The sequence below is a fragment of the Theropithecus gelada genome, chromosome 3 (assembly GCF_003255815.1).
Source record: "Theropithecus gelada isolate Dixy chromosome 3, Tgel_1.0, whole genome shotgun sequence".
NCBI lineage: Eukaryota > Metazoa > Chordata > Mammalia > Primates > Cercopithecidae > Theropithecus > Theropithecus gelada.
In genome coordinates, this window is record NC_037670.1 from 146,841,513 (window position 1) to 146,863,625 (window position 22,113).

Sequence of the window (22,113 nt, forward strand, 5' to 3'; positions counted from 1 at the left end):
AATAAACCCATGGTGAACTGTAATTTCTTTTTTTAAGAAGTACGTATAGTTTTAAAAAGCAGATACAAAAATACTTACTGGAACATCAACATACTTTGCAGCTGCTTTCACCTTAAGTGGGAAAGAAAGAGATAATTATGAGAATTATTTTTTAACTGCCATATAAGCACTACGACAACAGTTAAAAGACCACAGAAGAGAACTCATTCAAATACTTACAGTGAATGACAGAATGGATGAAAAGAAAGTGCCTTCATCATACCTTGACAGCTTAGACAACACACCTTCCAACACTGAAACAAACTATAATACAGTTATAGTGAGTATTTAGAATGTTACTGTGCATACAAACTAATAGCAGGGCAAACAATTCCTGAACCAATTTCTTCCATGGCACAAAAATTCACAATGAATAAACTGACAGCTGAGGTCAGACTGACTTGTGATGTTTACACTTTCATTCTGAACACGAACTCTACTGTCCTTTCATTTCCCATGGCTGGAAATAATACACTATTTTTTTTTTTTTTTTTTTTTTTTTGAGATGGAAGCTTGCTCTGTCACCCAGGCTGGAGTGCAGTGGTGTGATCTTGGCTCACTGCAACCTCCACCTACCGAGTTCAGGCTATTCTCCTGCCTCAGCCTCCCGAGTAGCTGGGACTACAGGCGCCCACCACCATGCCTGGCTAATTTTTCTATTTTTAGTAAAGACAGAGTTTTGCCATATTGGCCAGGCTGGTGTTGAACTCCTGACCTTGTGATCCACCTGCCTTAGCCTCCCAAAGTACTGGGATCACAGGTGTGAGCCACCGTGCCTGGCCAATAATACACAATTTAAAAAAAAATGAAAAATAATGTGTCATAGGAATCTAGTCACTATACATATGAGATCACTGAAGCCATTCGTAAATAATCTTAGGTCCATGAGATTTTTCCTTAAAACATTTTTCAATTTCAATGTGGATGTTAAGAAACAATGGCAGGCAAGCTTAATCAGATTCCTTTCTATCGTATATGACTGGTTATCCTTCAACTTTTTCTACATCTACACAAGAGGCTGAATATAAAAGAACAGATAATGGGCCAGGTAGGGTGGCTCATGCCTGTAATTCCAGCACTTTGGGAGGCTGAGGTGGGCGGATCACCTGAGGTCAGGAATTCAAGACCAGCCTGACCAACATGGAGAAATCCTGTCTCTACTAAAAGTACAAAATTAGCAGGGCATGGTGGCTTATGCCTGTAATCCCAGCTACTTGGGAGGCTGAGGCAGGAGAATCGCTTGAACCTGGGAGGTGGACGTTGCGGTGAGCTGAGATCATGCCAAAAACAAAAAACAAAACAAAAAAAACCCCAAACAAAAACGAACAGATAATGAAAGGCAGGTGTCGTAACATGTGAGCTCTTATAACTATGACACAATGGTTGACATTAGTTAACAACCATTTACCAGGCAGTTCTAATTGGCACGTATAAGGATCATCCCTGCTTCCCAAGCTTACGTAGCAGTTATCGAGAGAAAACAGATACACAATGCAGAGTACAATGGAAAAGAGCGCTAGACTCAGAATGTATATCCCAATTCCATCACTCAGTAGAATGCAGACTCAGTTTGACCACCTTACTTCTCAGGCTTCCACCATCAGTTAAATGGAGTAGCATGAGGGGGAGGATGTGGAATTCAAATTAGTCTCAAAAGTGGTTTACACATTTCTAAAAAAATATATTTCTATGAAATGAAAATAAACACATATACTATAATATAGTAAAAATGTGAAGCATTTTACTTTATTTGGCATGAAGATTGATGAATAAGAGATCTTAATAAGGACACACTGCCCTACATCTCCTTAGAACTAAAATAATACGCACTATTGACAAATTATAGATTCCCAAAGGGAAAATACTGACAAGGTTTTTTAAATACGAAAAGGGAAATTAACGAAGGCTGGGCTTTGTTCACATAGCAGCTTCTTCAACAAAGTGATAATAGTTCTAGGGACACAGCTTATTGGTCTCTGGTGACCAGAGAACTCGCTGTGAGTGCACAGGAGATAATATTTTCTTTATGGCTGATCAATTACTGCAAAATAGTTTATGCAAAAGAAACAAAAACTTCCCTGTAGGTTTCTCCATCACATCATTTGCGACATGATGTAAGAACACAGAAACAAAATCATGCAGACTGACTGTGAACTATAAGTGCATTTTTAAAGAATGAGAATAATGTATGCCTGGGTAGCTATCCTAAAGGATACCTAGGGAAAAATAAATCCACCCACAAAATTGCAAATTGCTCACACGTAGAAGTCCATTTAGCACTTTCTTCCTGACTGTTAGGATTTCTTACCAATCATGACTGGTTAACTCGACTTGATATGGTTTGCAAGGACCCAGAAGATGAATACTCAAGGGTTATGTCAGATCAGGGAAAGGGAATTCCAAACTTAATGGCTCTCTGAGGAAAATGCCTCATCTCTTGTAACTCAAATCTTAGAGCAAGTGTGTACTGGGTGATCTCATTTGCCACGAGGACAGTGGCAATTGCTATGGTTACTAGACAGCTTGAACCATGGAGGCTCTCGCCCAACACCTGGTTCTTGGTGCCTGCTAGTGAGTCTGTGCATACACATGTGTGTGTTGCTGAGGGACAAAGCAAGATAGAGGCAGGAAGCCTGTCGATGAATTTACATCTTGGCTCAAGTTGCAGCTCTGCCACTGTCTGGCTATGAGATAAATGTCAAGTCATTTTGCTTCTCTCTCTTCATTGTACTTCTCAGTAAAGTGGGGAAAAGGACAGCTATCCTGCCCACCTTACAAGAATGGTCTGAAGATCAGTGAAGGTAATTTACCTGAAAGAACTGTGAAAATAACCAAACACTAAAAAAAGTAAAGAATTAATATTATCCACATGATTAGCAAAATCACTATCTGTGTCTAAAAACCTGAATACATTAAGTCACAAGTTAATGGGGGCTGCCTTAGGATTACTTAGTGATAAAGAGGAATGAGTTTGCTACTTAAGCTAATGGGTCTAATTTAATTAAATCTATGGGGCTTCTATGGGGGTAGAATAAAGCTGAGGCTATAAGTTGGAAAACCACTGGGATTCTGCCTGTTTCAAGGATATTTGGCAGATGGCAGAAAGAGGAAGGCTTTAAACACAGGTGGTCTTGCTCCAAAGCCCATGCTCTTTACCCATCATGCTACAGAATTGTAAGAATTAAATGATATGCTGAATGCAACATGCCCTGCATATAAGTATGCAAGAGTTCAGGTGTGGTGGTTCACACTTGTAATCCCAGCACTTTGGGAGGCCAAGGCAGGAGGATTGCTTGAGTCTCAGTGTTCAAGACCAGCCTGGACAACATAGCAAGATCCTGTCTCTACTAAAAAAAAAAAATTAAAAAATTGGCTGGGCATGGTGGCATGTACCTGTAGCTTCTCAGGAAGCTGAGGTGGGAGGATTGCTTGTGCCCAGGAGTTTCAGGGTGCACTGAACAATGACTGTACCACTGCACTCCAGCCTGGATGGCAAAGGAAGACCCTGTCTCAAGTTAAAAAAAAACAAAAAACAAAAAAAGAGCTTGGCCAGGCGCGGTGGCTCACGCCTGTAATCCCAGCATTTTTGGGAGGCTGAGGTGGGTGGATCATGAGGTAGGAGATTGAGACCATTCTGGCTAACACAGTGAAACCCCGTCTCTACCAAAAATACAAAAAAATTAGCCAGGTGTGGTGGCGGGCGCCTGTAATCCCAGATACTTGGGAGGCTGATGCAGGAGAATGGCGTGAACCTGGGAGGCAGAGCTTGCAGTGAGCAAGATCATGCCACTGCACTCCAGGCTGGGCAACAGAGTGAGATTCCATCTCAAAAAAAAAAAAAAAAAAACAAGGGCAGAGTAAGTGTCATTTTGTTATAATTATTAATGAGTACCTCGGATAAGAAATACAAAAACACAACAGTCTTAGACCTTTTCCTTCGGGAAATACAAACTAGTGGGAGAGACAGACATGAACATAACTGCACATGACACAAGGCAGAAGTGTTATGGGCAGTGTAGACGGTAAGCAGTATAGCTGGAACCATAAGAGGAAAGAATGTCTTTGACTACAGGATATGGGGTCAGCTTCATTTACGAGGTGGCACAGGAGCTGAGTTGAAGGATAGCAGAGATGGAGTGGCTAAAATGACTCTCTGGCAAGGTTGCTGGCAAATGAATTTAGGGCAGAAGTTTCTCCATTGTGGCATCTGGCAGCCTATCTGGCTCGTCTTCTTCAGAGCATGGCACAGCATTGGCTGATACACAAGTTAGTCCTAGGTGTCAACCTGTGGTCTGTTGCATTCATGCCTCAGAATTCTTTGTCTCCATTTCAAAAGTAGTGGAGAGTCTTTCCTTGGGTTCCTCCCAATCCCTAAAGGCCCCTGGGGAGGCTCAGTACAGCAGGGAATCTAAGTGCTTACATGGCAGTGAGCAGCGACAGCACCTCTGGGATTAACCAGCTGAGCTGTACAGTTCCTATAGGAAGGTTTTCTTTGTGAGATTTTTGTTGAGGCACACCTAGTAGAAGAGCTACCTTAAAAATCAAACTCTATTATAAACCTCAAGATTGACTAGTAATGATATACCTTCCACCTGGTTTTTAATTGCATAAAACAGCAAGATTCCAAAGAAACTCAGTTAAATGCTGGGTTTAGTTGCTGCATCTTTAACTGCTTCCTGTGAACTTTCTCTGTACAGCTCAGGGAGTATATAAACACTTAAGAGTTTGCCTTGTGCTCTCTGTTCTCCTGAGGATGTCGGGTTGGAATTAAACACTATAATCTCTTTGTTTCCCTGCTCTTTATTACTGATGCCATTAACTGGGTTTGTTTGAAAAATATTTAACACCTAAATCTGTCTGCATAATTACTAACTGTCTCATGAAGCCCTTGGAAGCGACTGGTAGAAGGAAACATGAAGTGTGCTTCAAGGCATGTGCATTTACATTTCTTGTTGATTTTGACAGCATATAAGATTCATATGGAAGGTAGAACCATAAATTCTAAGTGACAGGGAGGATTCCAGCTAGGGTTCAACACACAGAGTTCTTGCATTTTTAGCCGTGACACTTCATGAAATAAGCAAGGAATATCTGCATCATTTACACTGTATGTTATAAAATCTTCCACAGAAAACACAACCATCCCTAGTATGACTGATAATGAAAAACTAAGTGTTTTGTGTGGGGAAGGATGGGACAAGGGGTATCTATTAGCTGTTTTGTTTTTGTGTGTTAAGATCAGGACTAACTAGTATTGTTAAAAATATGTACATGTACCCCCTGAATCTATTTAAAAAACTTTTCAAAATTAAAAAAACATGTTTCAATAACATATTCTAAAAAAAATGTGAACATAGAACCAGAATATCATGAACTAGGAGAAAATAGGTTGTTTTCCCTAAATCAGAATGTTAATATATAATATAATAATATGAGGCCAGGCACGGTGACTCACACCTGTAATCCCAGCACTTTGGGAGGCCAAAGCGGGTGAATCACGAGGTCAGGCGTTCGAGACCAGCCTGGCCAACATAGTGAAACCCTATATAATATAATATATATATTATATATACATAAATATATATAATATATACATAAATATATATTTTATATATATATAAATAACATGATACAATTGTCTCTTTCCCATCCTCTTTCTGTGAATCCAGCTGTGAAACTCCTTATTTGAAGCTTTGTTCCAACTGACTCCTAAAAGGTCTTACCGGATCCTGCACATCTATAGGAAGGAGGGAGAGTGTTTGACAGCATGCATTTATTCATAACATACCTTGTTCTGAAAGTATCTAGGACAACTTCTAAAATAACACACCTAGACCAGATGTTGGTGAATTCACCACAGTTTTCTCTCACTGTTCCTTTTCACTGTTACCCCACAAATAAAGTGAATTATTTTACTTTGCGTCTCTCTCTGCTAAAGGCTCCTAAAATTGTATGCTATTCCTTTTGGGCACATACTTGGATTTGAACAGGTGCCTTCTGAATATATGGCCTTGATCCAAACAAGTAAATTGAGTAAATTTAATGAAATTAATTTCAGCAGGCTAAATTAACAAGAAATTTTAATTACATAATGTAGGCAGTCAGATCAGATTTATCTTCTATCTATCCTATTCTTAAGAGAAATCCAGGGGAAAATATTCTAAGTTACCAGAGAGAGAGAGAGAGAGAGAGAGAGAGAGAGACAGAGACAGACAGAGAGAATGTATATACACTTGTATATTTGTATCAATATAGTTGGGGGAAAAGTATATATTCTTTCCTAAATCCTTTTTTTTTTTTTTACAATAATTGAGAATCTAGGAAGTTGGACATTATAGAAATTATCTTTTAATTCATACCCAGAGTTGACTGAGGGCCCTGTTCAGGAGTGCTTTCTGAGAGTTGTCATTTTTTCACTCTTGGCTCTGCTAATCATATTCTTATTCTAAGCCTTCCCCCAGTTTTTCTTTGGCTTTTTTCTTTCTTTTTTTTTTTTTTGAGACAGTCTCACTTTGTCACCCAGGCTGGAGTGCAATGGCGTGATCTCAGTTCACTGCAACTTCTGCCTCCTGGGTTCAAGTGATTTGCATGCCTCAGCTTCCCGAGTAGCTAGGAATATCGGTACATGCCACCATGCCCAGCATTTTTTTTTTTTTTTTGGCTTAAAACAACAAATATTTATTATGGTATAGTTCTGTAGTTCAGAAGTCCAATAAACGCTTCACTGGGCTAAAATTAAAGTGTCAATAGGGTTGAATTCCTTTTTGAAGGCTTTAGGGGAGAATTTGTCTTCTTGACTTTTCTAGCTTCTTGCCTGCATTTCATGGTTCATAGTGTCTGTCCTCCATCTTCAAAGCTGGCAACATAGCATCTCTCTAATCCCACTTTTGCCATCTCATCTTTTTCTCTGATTCTTTTCTTTTGCCACCTCCTTCCCCTTTTAAAGACCTTGTGATTACATTGGGCCCACCTGAATAACTGAGTTATCTCATAGGGTTTTCCCATGTTGGCCAGGCTGGTCTCAAACTCCTGACCTCAAGTGATCTGCACACTTCGGCCTCCCAAAGTGCTGGGATTACAGGCGTGAGCCACTGCACCCAGCCTTGGCATTTTCATTGCTATATATAATGTATCACATTTTCATCTACCTGACTCAGAGTTGCCCCACCCGGTTACTCTAGCTGGACTCTACAAGCTGGTCTCACAGAATGTTTGCATGGAGGGACCCACAGGCTGGCTGGTACAACCAAGATATAAAAGGGACACAAGAAGACGAAGGTGAAGCCACTCTTTCCCTCCTTGGTCTGGCTAAGTTCTGCATGGTGTTGTGGAGAGATCATAGGCGTAGGGACCTCAGGGCCAAATCCTGGCTCTGCTGACATCTATTGAGTGATCTTGGGCCTCTGTTTTGTCATCTGTGAACAGGGAGGCTGGACTGATGACTAGTCCTGCCTTGAAAGATGAGGCCATCCAGGTAGGGCCCCAGGCCTCCTTTCCCTTCTTAATCAGACTGACATCAACGCTTTATTTGATTGGTGTTATCTTTTGCAGTGCTAATATATATTTGAGACATTAATATATTTTATAAACATTTTTAAAGCATATAAAAGTCTCTCTTACAAACTATAAAAATGTTTGAAAAGTCCCTAGTAGATGACCTCAGGACTCTTCCAAGTCCAGCATTCTGTGTGCTATGAGTTTCTAGAGCCTGGAGACACCAGATGCAGGCCACCAGCAGGCTCTATGCAGATATGTGCGTAGGACTTTTGTTCTAGATTGAGAAAAGGCTGTCAGTTTTTTAAAAATCCAATAACCCCACTTTTTCTGATGAGGCAAATGAGTCATGTGAGGAGACTCAGCTGGTAACATTAGAAAATGGAGCCAGAATCCAGCTTTTCTGATGATGCCACACTTCGGCTGGTTTGATTTTAATATAAAGTAGCAATAAATATAACATTTCTTACGCTCTTTCCTTGGTAAGATTTAATACTCCTATTTTTTTCCCATGGTAAAAGTTATTGAAGTCTTTTTCTGGCTTTTCCCTTTTAAGGTTACTTCCCCTCTTTTCCATAGGTGTTCCAGTTACAGCACCTTGGCCTGAGAACAGTGGCTGCTGATATAGTACTGTTTTCAATTGTTGAAAGCTTATAATCACATCAATATTTTGACCCCATATCCCTCCTCTGAGCTCCACACCCAAATAGCTAATGTCTTCCTTGACGTCTCCTCCCTCAGGTGTCTCAAAGGCAGCTCAATCTCGACATGTCCAATGCTGACATCATGGTCTTTCTCTCCAAATCTGTTTCTCTTCCAGGACAGCCCACATCCGGGAATGATACTAACATTGAGGCCATAAACCTAAGAGTACTCCTTACTATTTCCCTTTTCATTGTACATCTTAAATGTCTTTGGATTAGTTCACCAGAGACCAAGTAACAGCTTCTAGACTACCCCCTCTCCAATCTGTTTGCTACAGGCAGTCAGATGAATCTTCTTATAATGCAAATCTGATTAATTCCCTACCCACACTCTCCAACCTTTCAGTGACTTCCCATTGCTCTTGGGATAAAGACTTTAAGCTCCTTAGTACTTCCTACAAGCTTCTGCTCACTTCTGTAGCCTTGTCTTGCTCGAGGTCCTGGTTTCTGCAGTTTCTCCTACTTAAATGATCCTTTCATCTCCTCCTGGTTAACTATTTCATTCTTAGGAATTGTGCTCAAGCTCACTTGCTTGGGAAAATCTTTCCTGTCCTCCCTGACTAAATGAGTCACTGTCACAGATAATCCTACATGACACATTTGTATGGGTTGCATTTTATGTTTGTTAGTGTGTCTTCTCCAAGGGTTAGCAAACTCCCTGAGGGCAGGGACCTTGTTGTTTTGCTGAGCACTGTATCCCTGGCATTGAGCATACTTTCTGGCACAGAGCTGCATCTTGAAACTCTACATTGCCTCATGGCTGCGAATTTAATCCTTTTTAAAAAATGAATGTTGCCCTTTTTCATTAGGGGCAGAGTCACAGTATATAGTTTTATGCAAAGGACTTTATTTTATTTTTTAGGTTAGAGATAAGAACTAGAGTATTGATGTCAGAGCACATTTCTTTAGCATTTTCCAGATTTACTTTCACCTTTTCTTAATGCCACTTATTCGGGAAACACTCATTGGATTATATGACAAGCAGTGTACAAAGAATAATACATTAAAGAGGACCCAGAGACACACACATAACCATGAAGAAATGGCACAGAAAGTGGACACAGAGGGCACTGGATGAGGAGAGGGCTAAATTTGCTTAGGAAGGTAAGATGTCTTCTAGAAAGGACAGCAAACCAAGACTTTTCTAGTTGAATTACAAGAATAAAGCAAAAAAGGGCTCTTCAAATAGGCGGCAGAATTTGAAAAGGCACAGGGATCTGAAAAACTGTGAAAACAGTAGAACTTTGGAATAACTAGAGTTTAAGATGTGGGGGAGAGTGTTATAGGGACAAGAGCAATTATACTGTGAAGGGACTTGTAGGTGATGCTAAAAAGTTTTTCTTGTGGGTCAACCTTTCACAAACAATATTCTAAGGAATATTAATTCCTGCAAGATATTATTAGGAATTCTGGGATAAAGGGCCCCAGGACAGGTTAAATGTAGGAACACTGCACTCTCAAACAGTGCATCACCCTGAACTACAAGGAATACAGTGTACCCCAAATGGGTTAGCAACCTCATCTCATGGGACATCAACAAAATTCAAGTACAAGGTGCGCTGAGACACAATTTAGGAAATGATGGCACAGGGAATAAGGAATGCCTACAACATATAAAGCATTGGCAAGAAATGGTCAAATCTGTATTTTGGAGAGATACTCTGGCTTCAGGGCTATATTAGTCTGTTCACACACTGCTATGAAGAAACACCTGAGACTCGGTAATTTACAAAGGCAAGAGGTTTAATTGACTCATAGTTCTGCATTGCTGGGGAGGCATCAGGAAACTTACAATCATGGTGGAAGACAAAGGAAAAGCAGGCATCTTCTTCACAGGGCAGCAGGATGGAGTGAGTGCAAGCAGGGGAGATGCCAGACGCTTATAAAACCATAAGATCTTGTGAGACTCACTCACTATCATGAGAAAAGCATGGGGGAAACCACCTCCATGATTCAATTACCTCCACCTGCTCCCACCCTTGACACATAGGGATTATAGGGATTATAATTCAAGGTGAGATTTTGGGTGGGAACACAGCCAAACCATATCAAGGGTGAAGTGGGGAACCATGGTGGAGATCAGTGAGGCAAGAATTTAAGTGGGGAAATGATGAGGGCCTGTAAGACTATAGTAGTGCCAGTGAGAATGGAATGAGGCAGAAAAGGGAGTGTTTAGGAGATTGACTCAAGGCCCTGATATCCTCTTGCATGATGTGCTTGAGCAGATTCTATAAAGACAGGGACCCTAGGATGACGAGATTTTGCAATGAGGTGATTGGTACCGCCAATGGAGACAGCAAATGCAAAACGAGAGGCACCTGGGGTGGGGTGGAGGTGATGTGGTATTTTTAGACATTGACCTTGTAGAGATGTACAGAAAGCAACTGGAAATACGGGGTTTTAGGTGATAAAAAAATGAGAGGAACAATAATAACAATATCAACTAATACTTACAATGTGTTGGCCACTGTTCTAAGACTCTATCTGTATTAACTTACTATTCACTAACACTCATAAATGCTACTATCATATTACTCCTACTTTATAGAAGAGGAAACTGAGCCATAAAAAGCTTGTTTAAGTAACTTGACTAAGATTAGACAGCTAGTGGAGGAGTTGAAATTTGAACCCAGGTCTGAAGTTGGGCTTTTAATGGCGATTCTGCACTGCCTTTCACATACAGAGTTGGGAATCACAAGCACAGAGTTAAAGCTGGAAGTGTAAAAGTCACAGAAATTTGTAGAAAAAAATTCAATAGAGGACCAGTGATGGTGGCCCAAGAAGAAACAGCACTTAGTTGCCAGTGAAGAGAGAAGGGCGCAGAGAGGGAAGGCCAAGACCTTTTCTAGGCACATAAAATGTGTATATAGTAGGGAGGGGGACATACTGTTGAGTACTGTATGTGATTGAGAACCTGGGCTTGTTCTCAGGTTACTTGTGAAAACATGCGAGGTAAGAAGAGGATATAAAGGTGGCCTTGAAGAGGAGAGGTAAAAAGAAGAAAGTGCAGTTTATTATTTATCCAGATGTAGCAAATGCTTTTATCAATATGCACAGAACAATTAAAATATGGGAAGAAATATTTGGGATATGAGAAATTCAGTGTTATTTTCATCTACTTTATGTTGAGTTAATTATTATGATATAAAAATGTCCATGACATGACTCTTAGAATTTGACAGTGTAGTAACAGTTAATGTAGAAACCACATATTTTAATTTTTAAGGGCTGGTTGCTCTTTACAGATTTCCCAGAGATGTAGAATCAGTTAAGTGCATTGGATTAAGGATCTGAAGCTCAGAGGTTTGAATCCTGATTCTCACTAATTAATTAGGTGTTTGACGTGCATCAGTTTAATAAAGTACTTTGAGAATTATGTTCCTATCAGTGACTGAGGATAAGATTGCCCATTTCATTAGGGGCAGAGTCACAGTATATAATTTTATGCAAAGTACTTTATTTTATGTTCATTTCATAGGTTTTGTAAGGCTTAAATAAAGTCACATATGTATAGTTACAGTGACTGTTTCATAGTAGGTACTTTAAAACTCTTTTTAAAAAGTCATTTCTTCCTTGGTAAAAACAAGTGTGAATAAACTATCTTATAGGCTATTTTTTTTAAATATCCTGAAGTTTAAAGGTTTACATGACAGTCTGGATGAAGATTTACCAGAGCAGTGTTTCTCAAAGTCTAACTCGTGGTTCCCTATTGTAAAATAACCATGGTGGCTGGTTAAACATGCGCGTTCCTTCCCCTCTTCCCAAACGTAAGACTCAGCATCATTGGAGACTGGGGTATGGAAATCTACATTTTAACAGCTCTCAGGTAATTTTTTTTTTGTGTACGTGTGCTAACATTTAAGAATCACTGCCTTATGTTTTAGTTTTTCTTAATGAAATAAAACCACAGTCTACCCTGCCTGTGGACCCTGGCATCATGCCTGCGCACAGGCCCTAACAGCTGGCCCACACAAAATTTCTAGCTGGGGTGAGTGATGAAGGGCTTTTCCTGCTGAAGTCAATCTGTAAATAGGGGAAGAGGTCACTGTTTCTCTAAAGGCGCAGATACCAGCGTAAGGCTACAGGGATCATGAAGAATCAGGGAAACATGACACCATCGAAAGAATAAAATAAAGCTGACCGATAACAAATGAGACTGAATGTGTATTCAAAAACCTCCCAACAAAGAAATGGCTTCAAAAGTGAATTCTACCAAATATTTGAAGAAATGAATTCCACCAAACATTTAAAGAAGAATTAATGCCAATTCTCTACAAAAACTCTACAAAAACTCTACAAAAAAAAAAAAAAACTCTACAAAAAACTCTACAAAAAAAAAAAAAAAAAAAGAAGAGGGAACACTTCCAAACTTATTCTATGAGGCAAGCGTCACCCTGATACCAAAGCCAGACAAAAGATACTGCCAGAAAAGAAAACTACAAGCCCAGATAAACATGGATACCAAAATCTTCAACAAAATGCTAGCAAACTGAATTCAACAGCACATTAAAAAATCATACAGCATCACCAAGTGAGATTGATCCCTGGGATCCAATGATGTTTGAATATAAGCAATTCAATTGTTATGATACACCACATTATTAGAATGGAGGATAAAAACCACAAGATCATCTCCATAGATGCAGAAAAACACTTGACAAAACTAAGTAATATTTCATGATAAAAATATTCAAAATATTAGGAATAGAATGAAATTATCTCAACATAATAAAGGCTACATATGAAAAGCTGACAGTTGACATCATATTCAATGGTGAAAAACTAAGTGTTTTTTTCTAAGATACAGCACAAGGCAAGGATGCCCACTCTTGCCACTTCTATTCAACATAGTACTAGAAGTCCTAGCCAAAGTAAGTAGACAAAAATATAAAATAGAATAAATAAGTAAAAAAGAAAAAGAAAAGAAACATAAGGCATGCAAACCAGGAAAGAACATGTAAAATTATCTCTGTTTGCAGATTACATGATCTTAATATGTAGAAAACCCTAACGATTCTACAAAAAAGAACTGTTAGAATAAATAAATTCAGAAAAGTTGCAGAAAAAAAATCAACAAACTATCACAAGATCAGAAAACCAAACACTGCATGTTCTCATTCGTAAATGGGAGTTGAACAATGAGAACACATAGACACAGGAGGGGAACATCATGCACCGGGGCCTGTCGGGGGCTGAGGAATAGGGGAGGGGTAACATTAGGAGAAATACCTAATGTAGATGACGGGTTGACTGGTGCAACAAACCACCATGGCAGGTGTATACCTATGTAACAAAACTGCACATTCTGCACATGTATCCCAGAATTTAAAGTATAATAAAAAAAAGTCATTCGTATATCTGCATACTAACAATGAACTATTTGGAAAGGAGGTTAAGAAAACAATCTCATCTACAATAGCATCAAAAATAATGCAGTACTTAGAAATATACTTAACCAAGAAGGCAAAAAACTTGTACACTGAAAAGTATAAAACACTGAAGAAATTAAAGCAAATAACAAATAAACAAAAAAAAATCCCATGTTCTTGAATTAGAATAATTATTATAGTCAAAATGTCCATACTACTTAAAGTGATCTACACATTAATGCAATCTCTATTAAAATCCTAATGGTTTTTTTAAAGTAGTAGAAAAAGCAATCCTAAAATTAATCTGGAACCACAGAAAAACTTCAAATAACCAAAACAATTCTGAGCAAAAGAATACACTGGAGGCACGATACTTCCTAATTTCAAAATCCATTGCAAAGTTAAAATAATCAAAACACTTGATTTTTGACTATGTGGTGATGCAAAACAATGTTACTGGCATAAAAGCAGATGTATAGGCCAATAGAACAAAACAGAGAACTCAGAAATAAACTCCCACACATATGGTCAACTGGTCTTTGACCAGAGTGTCAAGAGAAAAGGATGGTTTCTTCAATAAATAGTGCTGGGGAAAGTGGATGTACACATACAAAAGAATAAAATTTGACCCCTATCTTACACCATAAATAAATGGATCAACAAAACCATCAACAAAACACCATCAAGTAAAAATGGATTAAATAACTTAAGACCCCAAACCATAACACTTCTAGAATAAAACATAGGGAAAATGTTTCTTGACATTGGCCGTAGCAATGATTTCTTGGCTATGATACGAAAAACACAGGCAACACAATTTTTTAAAAAATGAGATTATATCAAATAAAACAGCTTCTGCACAGCAAGGGAAACAATCAACATAATGAAAAGGCAACCTACAAAATGGGAGAAAATGTTTACAAACGATTTGTCTGATAAGGAGTTGACATCTAACAATAGCAAAAAATAATAAATAAATAAAAATTTAAAAAAATGAGCAAAGCACTATGTCTCTAATGAACATGTATAAATGGCCAACAGGTATACAAAAAGGAGCTTAATATCACTAATCTTTGGAGAAATGCAAATCAAAATGACAGTGAGATATTAGCTCACATCTGTTTGGATGGCTTTTATCAACAATCCGAAAGATAACAGGTATTGGTGAGAATGTGGAGAAAATGCCCATTGTTGGTGGATATGTGAACTGGTGTAGCCACTATGGGAAATAGTGTGTAGAATCCTCAAAACATGAAAAATAGAACTACCATATGATTTAGCAACCCCACTAATGGGTATATAGCCAAAGGAATTGAAATTAGTATATCGAAGAGATATCTGCACTCTCATTTCTTTGCAGCATTCTTCTCAATAGGCAAGACTTGGAAGCAACTTTAATATCCACAAGACAGGTGAATGGATAATGAAAATGAGTTATGCGCACATAATGAAATATTATTCAGCCTCAAAAGAAGAAGGAAATCCTGACATTTGAGACAAACAGATGAACCTGGAATATATTATGCTCTGTGAAATAAGTCAGACACAGAAGATTAAATATTACATAGTACCAATTATATGAGGAATTAAAAGTAGTCAAAATAATAGAAGCAGAGGGTAGAATGTTGGTTTCTCAGGAGCTGAGGGGAGGGTGAAATGGGGAGATATTTGTCAAAAGCAGTCTCAGTTATGCATGATGAATAAGTCCTAGAGAGCTACTCTACAGCACAGTGCTACAGAAAACAATACTATTTGCTAAGAGAATTGATCTTATGTGACTATTAACACACACAGAAATAATTATTTAAGAGGGGTGGAGGAAACTTTGGGAGGTGGTGGGTAAGTTTATGGTACAGTTTGAGGTGATGGTTTTATGATTATATACTTATATGGCTGTATACTTATCTACAAACTCATCTTGTATATATTAAGCATGTACACATTTTTTTGTCTGTTAATATCTTAATAAAATGGTTTTAAAATATCATAATTATGGAGATAATTTGCATCATCTTTTTAGAAAACATCAATTATTGTCATCTCTTATAGAAGCTTGAGATGTTTGATTCAACCTAACAAGTAAACTTATTTTATACTTTTCAACCAAAGAATTAAAGATAAGTACTATTTGACAGCAGGATAAATTAGGCATAGAGGAAAACTATAATCTAGTGCTGATTTCTAAATATAATATCCAGTATTATATGAGGCTCTTTTAATCAAAATTAAATTAAAAATTTAATTTCTCAGCTTCACTAGCCACATTTCAAGTACTCCACAACCACATGTGGCTAGTAGCTACTGGTGGACTGTGCAGGTTATTTTAGAATATCTTCTCCTTACTTAGCTCAAATACACTAGTTTTAAAATTAACCAGATATATTTGATATAGAAAAATTTAAGTGTCTTACTTTGCCAGAAATGGATGCAGAGATGACATGCAGCCCCATCTGCCTTCTCTGTACTCTTCCTTCCCACCCCCAAAGCAAAACTTGTTGGACTTTTTCTTTACTGCTTGATTAACCCTATACCATCTATAGCTAGCCTGTAATTGAATGATGCCAATTATGCAAACTTCTTACAAAAGGCAACTTCCGCATGAGCACTATGTTCATGGGTTGGTTATATCTCGATAAAATTTCCCTGAAGGCCTCACAGAGAATAAGGTGCAAAGTTAACTTTATTTCACTGTAGTGGGTTGACTGTGTGGTGATGCAAGCTGCTGTGCTGGGCTCCTCAGAGGGTGGAAATCTCACTGCTCTTCCTCAGAGAGCTTGATTCTCCAGTGGTTCACCCCTTCCCTCCATGGTTTTCCTATTATTTTTTTCTCTATCTATCCACTTGTTGGTGAGTGTGTGAGGTATGTGTATGTGTAGGTATTTGGTGCAGTGGTAAAAATCAGGAGAACAAAAATAAGCTGGTGAGGTGGTGTGATTCTAACATCGTTTTTCTTTGTGGTTGTTTTCCACTCTAAGACATGATACTAGATAATTTGAAAAATACAAAAAAAATTGAAGACACAATAAAAAATTCCCATTACCCAGAGAAAAGCTCTGTTAACATTCTGGTGTTTATCCTAACAGTCTTTTTCCTATAAGATACAAATTCAGACCATACTTTATACTTTTAAATATTCAGCTGTTTTCACTTAATACTATATTATGAAACTCTTCATTTACCATTAATAGTCTTTGATAGTATCATTTCTTAATACAGATGTCCCACAATTTGCTTTACCTTTTCAGATGTCCCATAATTTGCTTTACCTTTTCCCTTATTAGAAATTAAGGTTGTTTCCAAATTTTGGTAAGACATAATATGGCAAATACCAATAGTATATATTTTGTGCATCTTAGTATGACAAAATAGAAAAAGGTGAAAAGGTATTAATGTACTTGATGTATTTCCAAACTATTTTCCAGAACAGCTGTAACAATTTATACTGCCCTATATAGGAAAGGTGAGTGTCTCACCTCACCTAAAACTGAATGTTACTTTAAAAACATGTATGCTAATTTGCTAGAGAAAATAGTATATTTTGTAGCTCACTTTGCATTCCTTAAATTATTGAGGATTAACATTGTTCATGTTAATGTGACATCTCTGTTTTTTTTTTTCTTTTCTAAACAGGATGTCTTTTGTCTGTTTATTAAATTGGGAGTGGTTTTACCTTTGTTTCTTGTCATCCTTCCAGTTGTTTTATGAAGAAGCCTGATTTGGGGCTTTTTGATGAAGCCTTGTGACAGCATGGGATATATCTGCTCACAGGAAAGTACCTCTAGGAACATGACCATTCTCTTTGTTCATCCTCTTAAACTCTCGGTGCTCTCATGTTCTCTCTTCCTTTCCTTATCAGCCCCCCATCTTAAATGCTACCCATGACCGTCTGCTACACCTTAGTGGGAATCTAAATCATCTAATCACTAAATGAGGCGTCCACTGCTTCATCTCTTCTTATACAGTGAAAGATCATAGCTTTTATCAAAGGTATTTTGAGCATCAAATGGGAAATCCTGGGAAACTCCTGGGCGTGGAGGACCTCAGATGTCACCCTGCAGCTTTCTCTGTCTGTCTCTGAGACCAGATCTACAGCCTTAGTGCCGTCGCCACTAAAGATGGGCTAAATTAAAGGACTGATGGCTACTCAAAGCTGCTATGGAGTTACATAGCAAGAGAACATGAATGTGACATAATAAGGTTTTACTGGAAGAAGAGTTAGTGTTAAAATGATAACAATTTTAGGAAAAGCCAAAATTTATTATATACAAAAAACAATCAAAAGTTTTTCCTAACCTTTTTTGCTCCTAACTTTTCTGAAAATTCTAATTTTTTCCTGCCCTAATCTTTTTAACTACATTTTTTTCTCAATTAGATGTTCAAAAATATTTTTAAAATTCTCCATTGAAAATTATTTTTCACTTTGATTTAAAAAGCTGAATAAATAATACATTACCTTTGAAACTAATAGCGAAATGATTTCTTTTACACTGTTGTCGATCAGATCATCTATTTTTGAATGGTACTGTTGCTAGATAGTAAAAGATAAAAATTCATTAGTTGACATGGACACAAAATTTTTGTCATCAGTCACAAATGCTCTAAATCTACTAGTTATGACCTATCGGATTTATTTAAAATGATCACTTTGAACATTAAAAGAACAAAACCTTGAAAATGATCCACCCAATCAACACTTTTCACATTGTGGTTTGAAAATTTTCCCATGTGCACTGTTGAGTTAAGCAGCTAATGGGGTTATTATTTAGATGAATCGAGTTCTTATTCTTATTCAGGCAGAGGAATGTGAAGGATACTTTTTGTCTTCTCCTCTATAATTAAGGTGGCCATGTATTTTTCTAAAGGGTTGGTTTAGCTGGAGAAGCAAAAAGACTAGAAAAAGATTTAATTAATACTGCATTTCATGTCTGACAACTCTCATTCATAAGTTATTTTAAATGTGCTCTAGAAATAAAATGAGCTCCCAATTGTTCACTCTAAAAGGACCTTTTTGTCAGCACAGGGAGCAGCAGTTTATACAATTCTTACAATATGCTCGAGCAAGGGCAAAATTAGAATTTCATCAACAAAGGTGAATAGATGGTAACAAATTAATAGGCCATAAAAGGTATAATGAAACATCACTCACTCTCCATAGTTTTATTACCGCTTCCTCATGAAAAAGATGCCTTTAAATAAATACCAAAAAAAGATGTATTTAAAATCAACCTGAAAGAGTTTTTTTTTTTTCTTTAGAGAATACTAGAGGGCTCCATTCTTAAATTAGCAGAAGCTTTGGCTTCCAAGGCTTGTGAAGGTACATCCATTTAAACAGTAATTCTTCCTTTAGAAGCATTTATCTGACAGCTGATTGTCCCCAATAGCCACTTCACAGAAAATGTGACTTGTAAAGACTAACCCTATCTTGATGGTTCAAGGCTTCTTGGAACAGCTAACAAAATGCATAGAGTAAAAGTACTCAGGTCAATATAAACATTAGACCAACTTCACTGCTGGTTGAATGGTTTCTTAAGATGTAAGTTTTTGAAAGCTATTTTTTTTTTTTTTGTGCTGAAAACATGTCTCAAAGTTTCCACACAGAACAAAAACATCAACTTAGGTCTGCTTTGGAATACTCAGGAACGACACTCCACCCCTCTCCCCAAGGGTTCCGACAGCTACAAGTGGTTATCATCAACCTGCATAAATAATAAATAAAGGAAGGATAATTTTGGAGTGTCTGAATTATTTTCTTTTTCTGTGTGAGTCTGAGTGTGTGTGGGTGTGAATATAAGTGCGTAATGATGAGTGATCTAAAATTAACCACATCAGTGTGAATGTGGAATTTTCTGAGCACATATTGCACCCACTAAAGCACGTCTGTCTCACTTAAAGCCGTTATCAATTCCCAAATTTGTGCTCCCCAGAGGATAAATGGAATTGAAACATAGAGAGTGGGTTTCTATCTTGAAGAGAAGGAAAAGGTGAGAGAAGACAGAAAAACAGGTAGAAGAAACAGAGCCTGAAAACGCTGGCTGGCAGTTAAAGTTCTGATCCAATCTAAATTATTAATAATTTTCTGAGCCAGGCAGGCCCACACATGAACATATCTGAGACCAGCTGAACAATTCCAGTGCATGGGCTGATGGGTAGGGTAATCCCTCCACAGACACACTTACAAAAAAAGGCCCCCCAGCTCCTGGCTGAAAGCTGTGCAGCTGACTGTGTGATGGAGAAGCTTATGCAAATAAGCTCTGCCTGGCTCTCCCGCTCTGCCACTCTTGTTTCACACCCTTCTGACTCCAAATCAGTGTATGCAGCAAGAGGAAATGAAATGCCATGTGATACTCTTTGGAGTAGAAGAGGAAAGAGATACAGGAGTTGGGTTTCAAGTATCTCACTTCCCTCTTACATGGAAAGTGCTCCAAAGCATACAGGCATTGAGGCACCCAGACTTCCAAGCAGTTTCCTAAATATGCCTTATCCCCAATGTTTTTCTATGTTTTCATAACTTTCATTTTTTGAACTCAAAGTGATCAAATGTCATCAGAAAGCTATCGTATATAAAATACAGAGCTTCTACATGTTAAACTTTTGGGTTGAATTGATTCTGGCAAATCTTTTAAAAACAAGTGATGAGCCACAAAAGAGGTCATTGATACCCATTTTCTTGAAAAGTAGTGAAAGTCAAGGGACAATAAGAACCATTAAATTCTCCTATAATACACACCTGTAGATTGTTGCTTGCTTTGATACCTGATCTAGCCATAAGCAGAGAGAAAGAGAAAAAAAGGAAGAGATGAGGAGGGAGGGAGAGAAAATGAGAATGAATGAACAAAAACAAACACATACAATATTAAAAAGAAAGGAATAAAGAAAGAAGTATACATCTTAAATTTAATACCCAAGGGGCAAATCCAAATAGTGTGAGGTTTTCAGATTTCTATAATATGGGATTCTGCTATTGTAAATGTATCTGATTAGATATGACTTACACTAATATTACAACTGCTGGAAACTTTCAGAATCTGCTCTGGCTGCACAGGTGGTGGGGGTGGTAGAGGCGCATGAGCGTGAGAGAAAAGATGGCCTGAGAATTCCCATTTTACATATATAGTCTGCAGATTATAACTCACATATGCTATACACAAGTAATACAAAGTCAGCTAGAAAAAGTCATTCATCGGGGACCCAGATAACTTTCTTTTTCTGTTTTTTTTTAATCTTTGCTAAAAGATTTATTAAATGATGTATTTCAGGAAAATGACAAATTAACATGAAAGGAAGCTGTAGAATTAAGGAACAAGGATGAAACCAGAAACTGAAATATGTCAATAAATGTAATTAATGATTAACTGTGAAAGTAATATTTGTGTGTGCACACATTTAAAATAAGGCAAGTCAAAAACTGCCAAAATAACAATGGACATTATGTGTTCATCTGGGGTGGGTACAGGAGTGTTCAGTGGTTGCTTAAAACATTCTAAGATCAGTGGTGTGCTTAAACTAGTTCACAAAAGCAGCTGTTTAGAAATTTTCAGATAACTTTCAAAGACAAACATGAACATGCAAAAAGAGATCACAGGTAAAAACAGAGTTTATCTGCATAGACATTTATAAGATAAAATTGATAGTTTATTTTTTTCCCCATTTAGTATAACAGACATTTTTGTAAGAATTTGGTACATTTTTGTTTCCAACAATAAAAACCTAAAAAGTTTTTATCAGAGGCTGGGCATGGTGGATCATGCCTGTAATCCCAGCACTTTTGGAAGTCAAGGTGGGAAGATCGCCTGAGCCCGAGTTCGAGGTTGCAGTGAGCTATGAATATGCCACTGCACTTCAGCATGGGTGACAGAAGGAGACAAAAAAATAAAAAATACTGAGAAAAGGTAATGCGTATACACTGTTGGTGGGAATGTAAATTAATTCAGCCACTGTGGAAAGCAGTTTGAAGATTTCTCAAAGAACTTAAAACAGAGCTACCATTTGACCCAGCAATCCCATTACTGGGTACATATCCAAAGGAACACAGATCACTACGCCAAACAAACGAAAACAAAAGTAAAAGAAAAACCACTTGAATTTGTGTGTTCATTGCCGTGGTTTTTTGTTTTTTGTTTTTTTTTTTGAGATGGAGTCTCACTCTCCAGCCCAGGCTGGAGTGCAGTGGTGCGATCTCGGCTCACTGCAAGCTCCGCCTCCCGGGTTCCCGCCATTCTCCTGCCTCAGCCTCCCGAGCAGCTGGGACTACAGGCGCCCGCCACCTCGCCCGGCTAGTTTTTTTGTATTTTAGTAGAGAGAGGGTTTCACCGTGTTAGCCAGGATGGTCTCGATCTCCTGACCTCGTGATCCGCCTGCCTTGGCCTCCCAAAGTGCTGGGATTACAGGCTTGAGCCACTGCGCCCGGCTGCCATGTTATTCACAGTAGCAAAGACATGAAATCAACCTATGTGTCCATCAACGGTAGACCAGATAAAGAAAATATGGTACATATACATCACGGAATA

The 22,113-nt window shown here is 38.0% G+C and overlaps 1 protein-coding gene across 16 annotated transcripts in view; it reads right to left on the reverse strand.

Moving 5' to 3' along the window:
- The window catches only part of CADPS2 (calcium dependent secretion activator 2), a 576,693-nt gene that overhangs the window by 43,118 nt on the left and 511,462 nt on the right, over positions 1-22,113 (reverse strand). For all 16 annotated transcript variants that reach the window (XM_025379676.1, XM_025379667.1, XM_025379666.1 and 13 more), the window contains 3 exons: positions 18,060-18,134; positions 220-303; positions 79-111 (listed from right to left, as the gene is read on the reverse strand). In XM_025379676.1, coding sequence (XP_025235461.1) covers positions 79-111; positions 220-303; positions 18,060-18,134 — 192 coding nt within the window. The remainder of the gene's footprint in view (positions 1-78; positions 112-219; positions 304-18,059; positions 18,135-22,113) is intronic.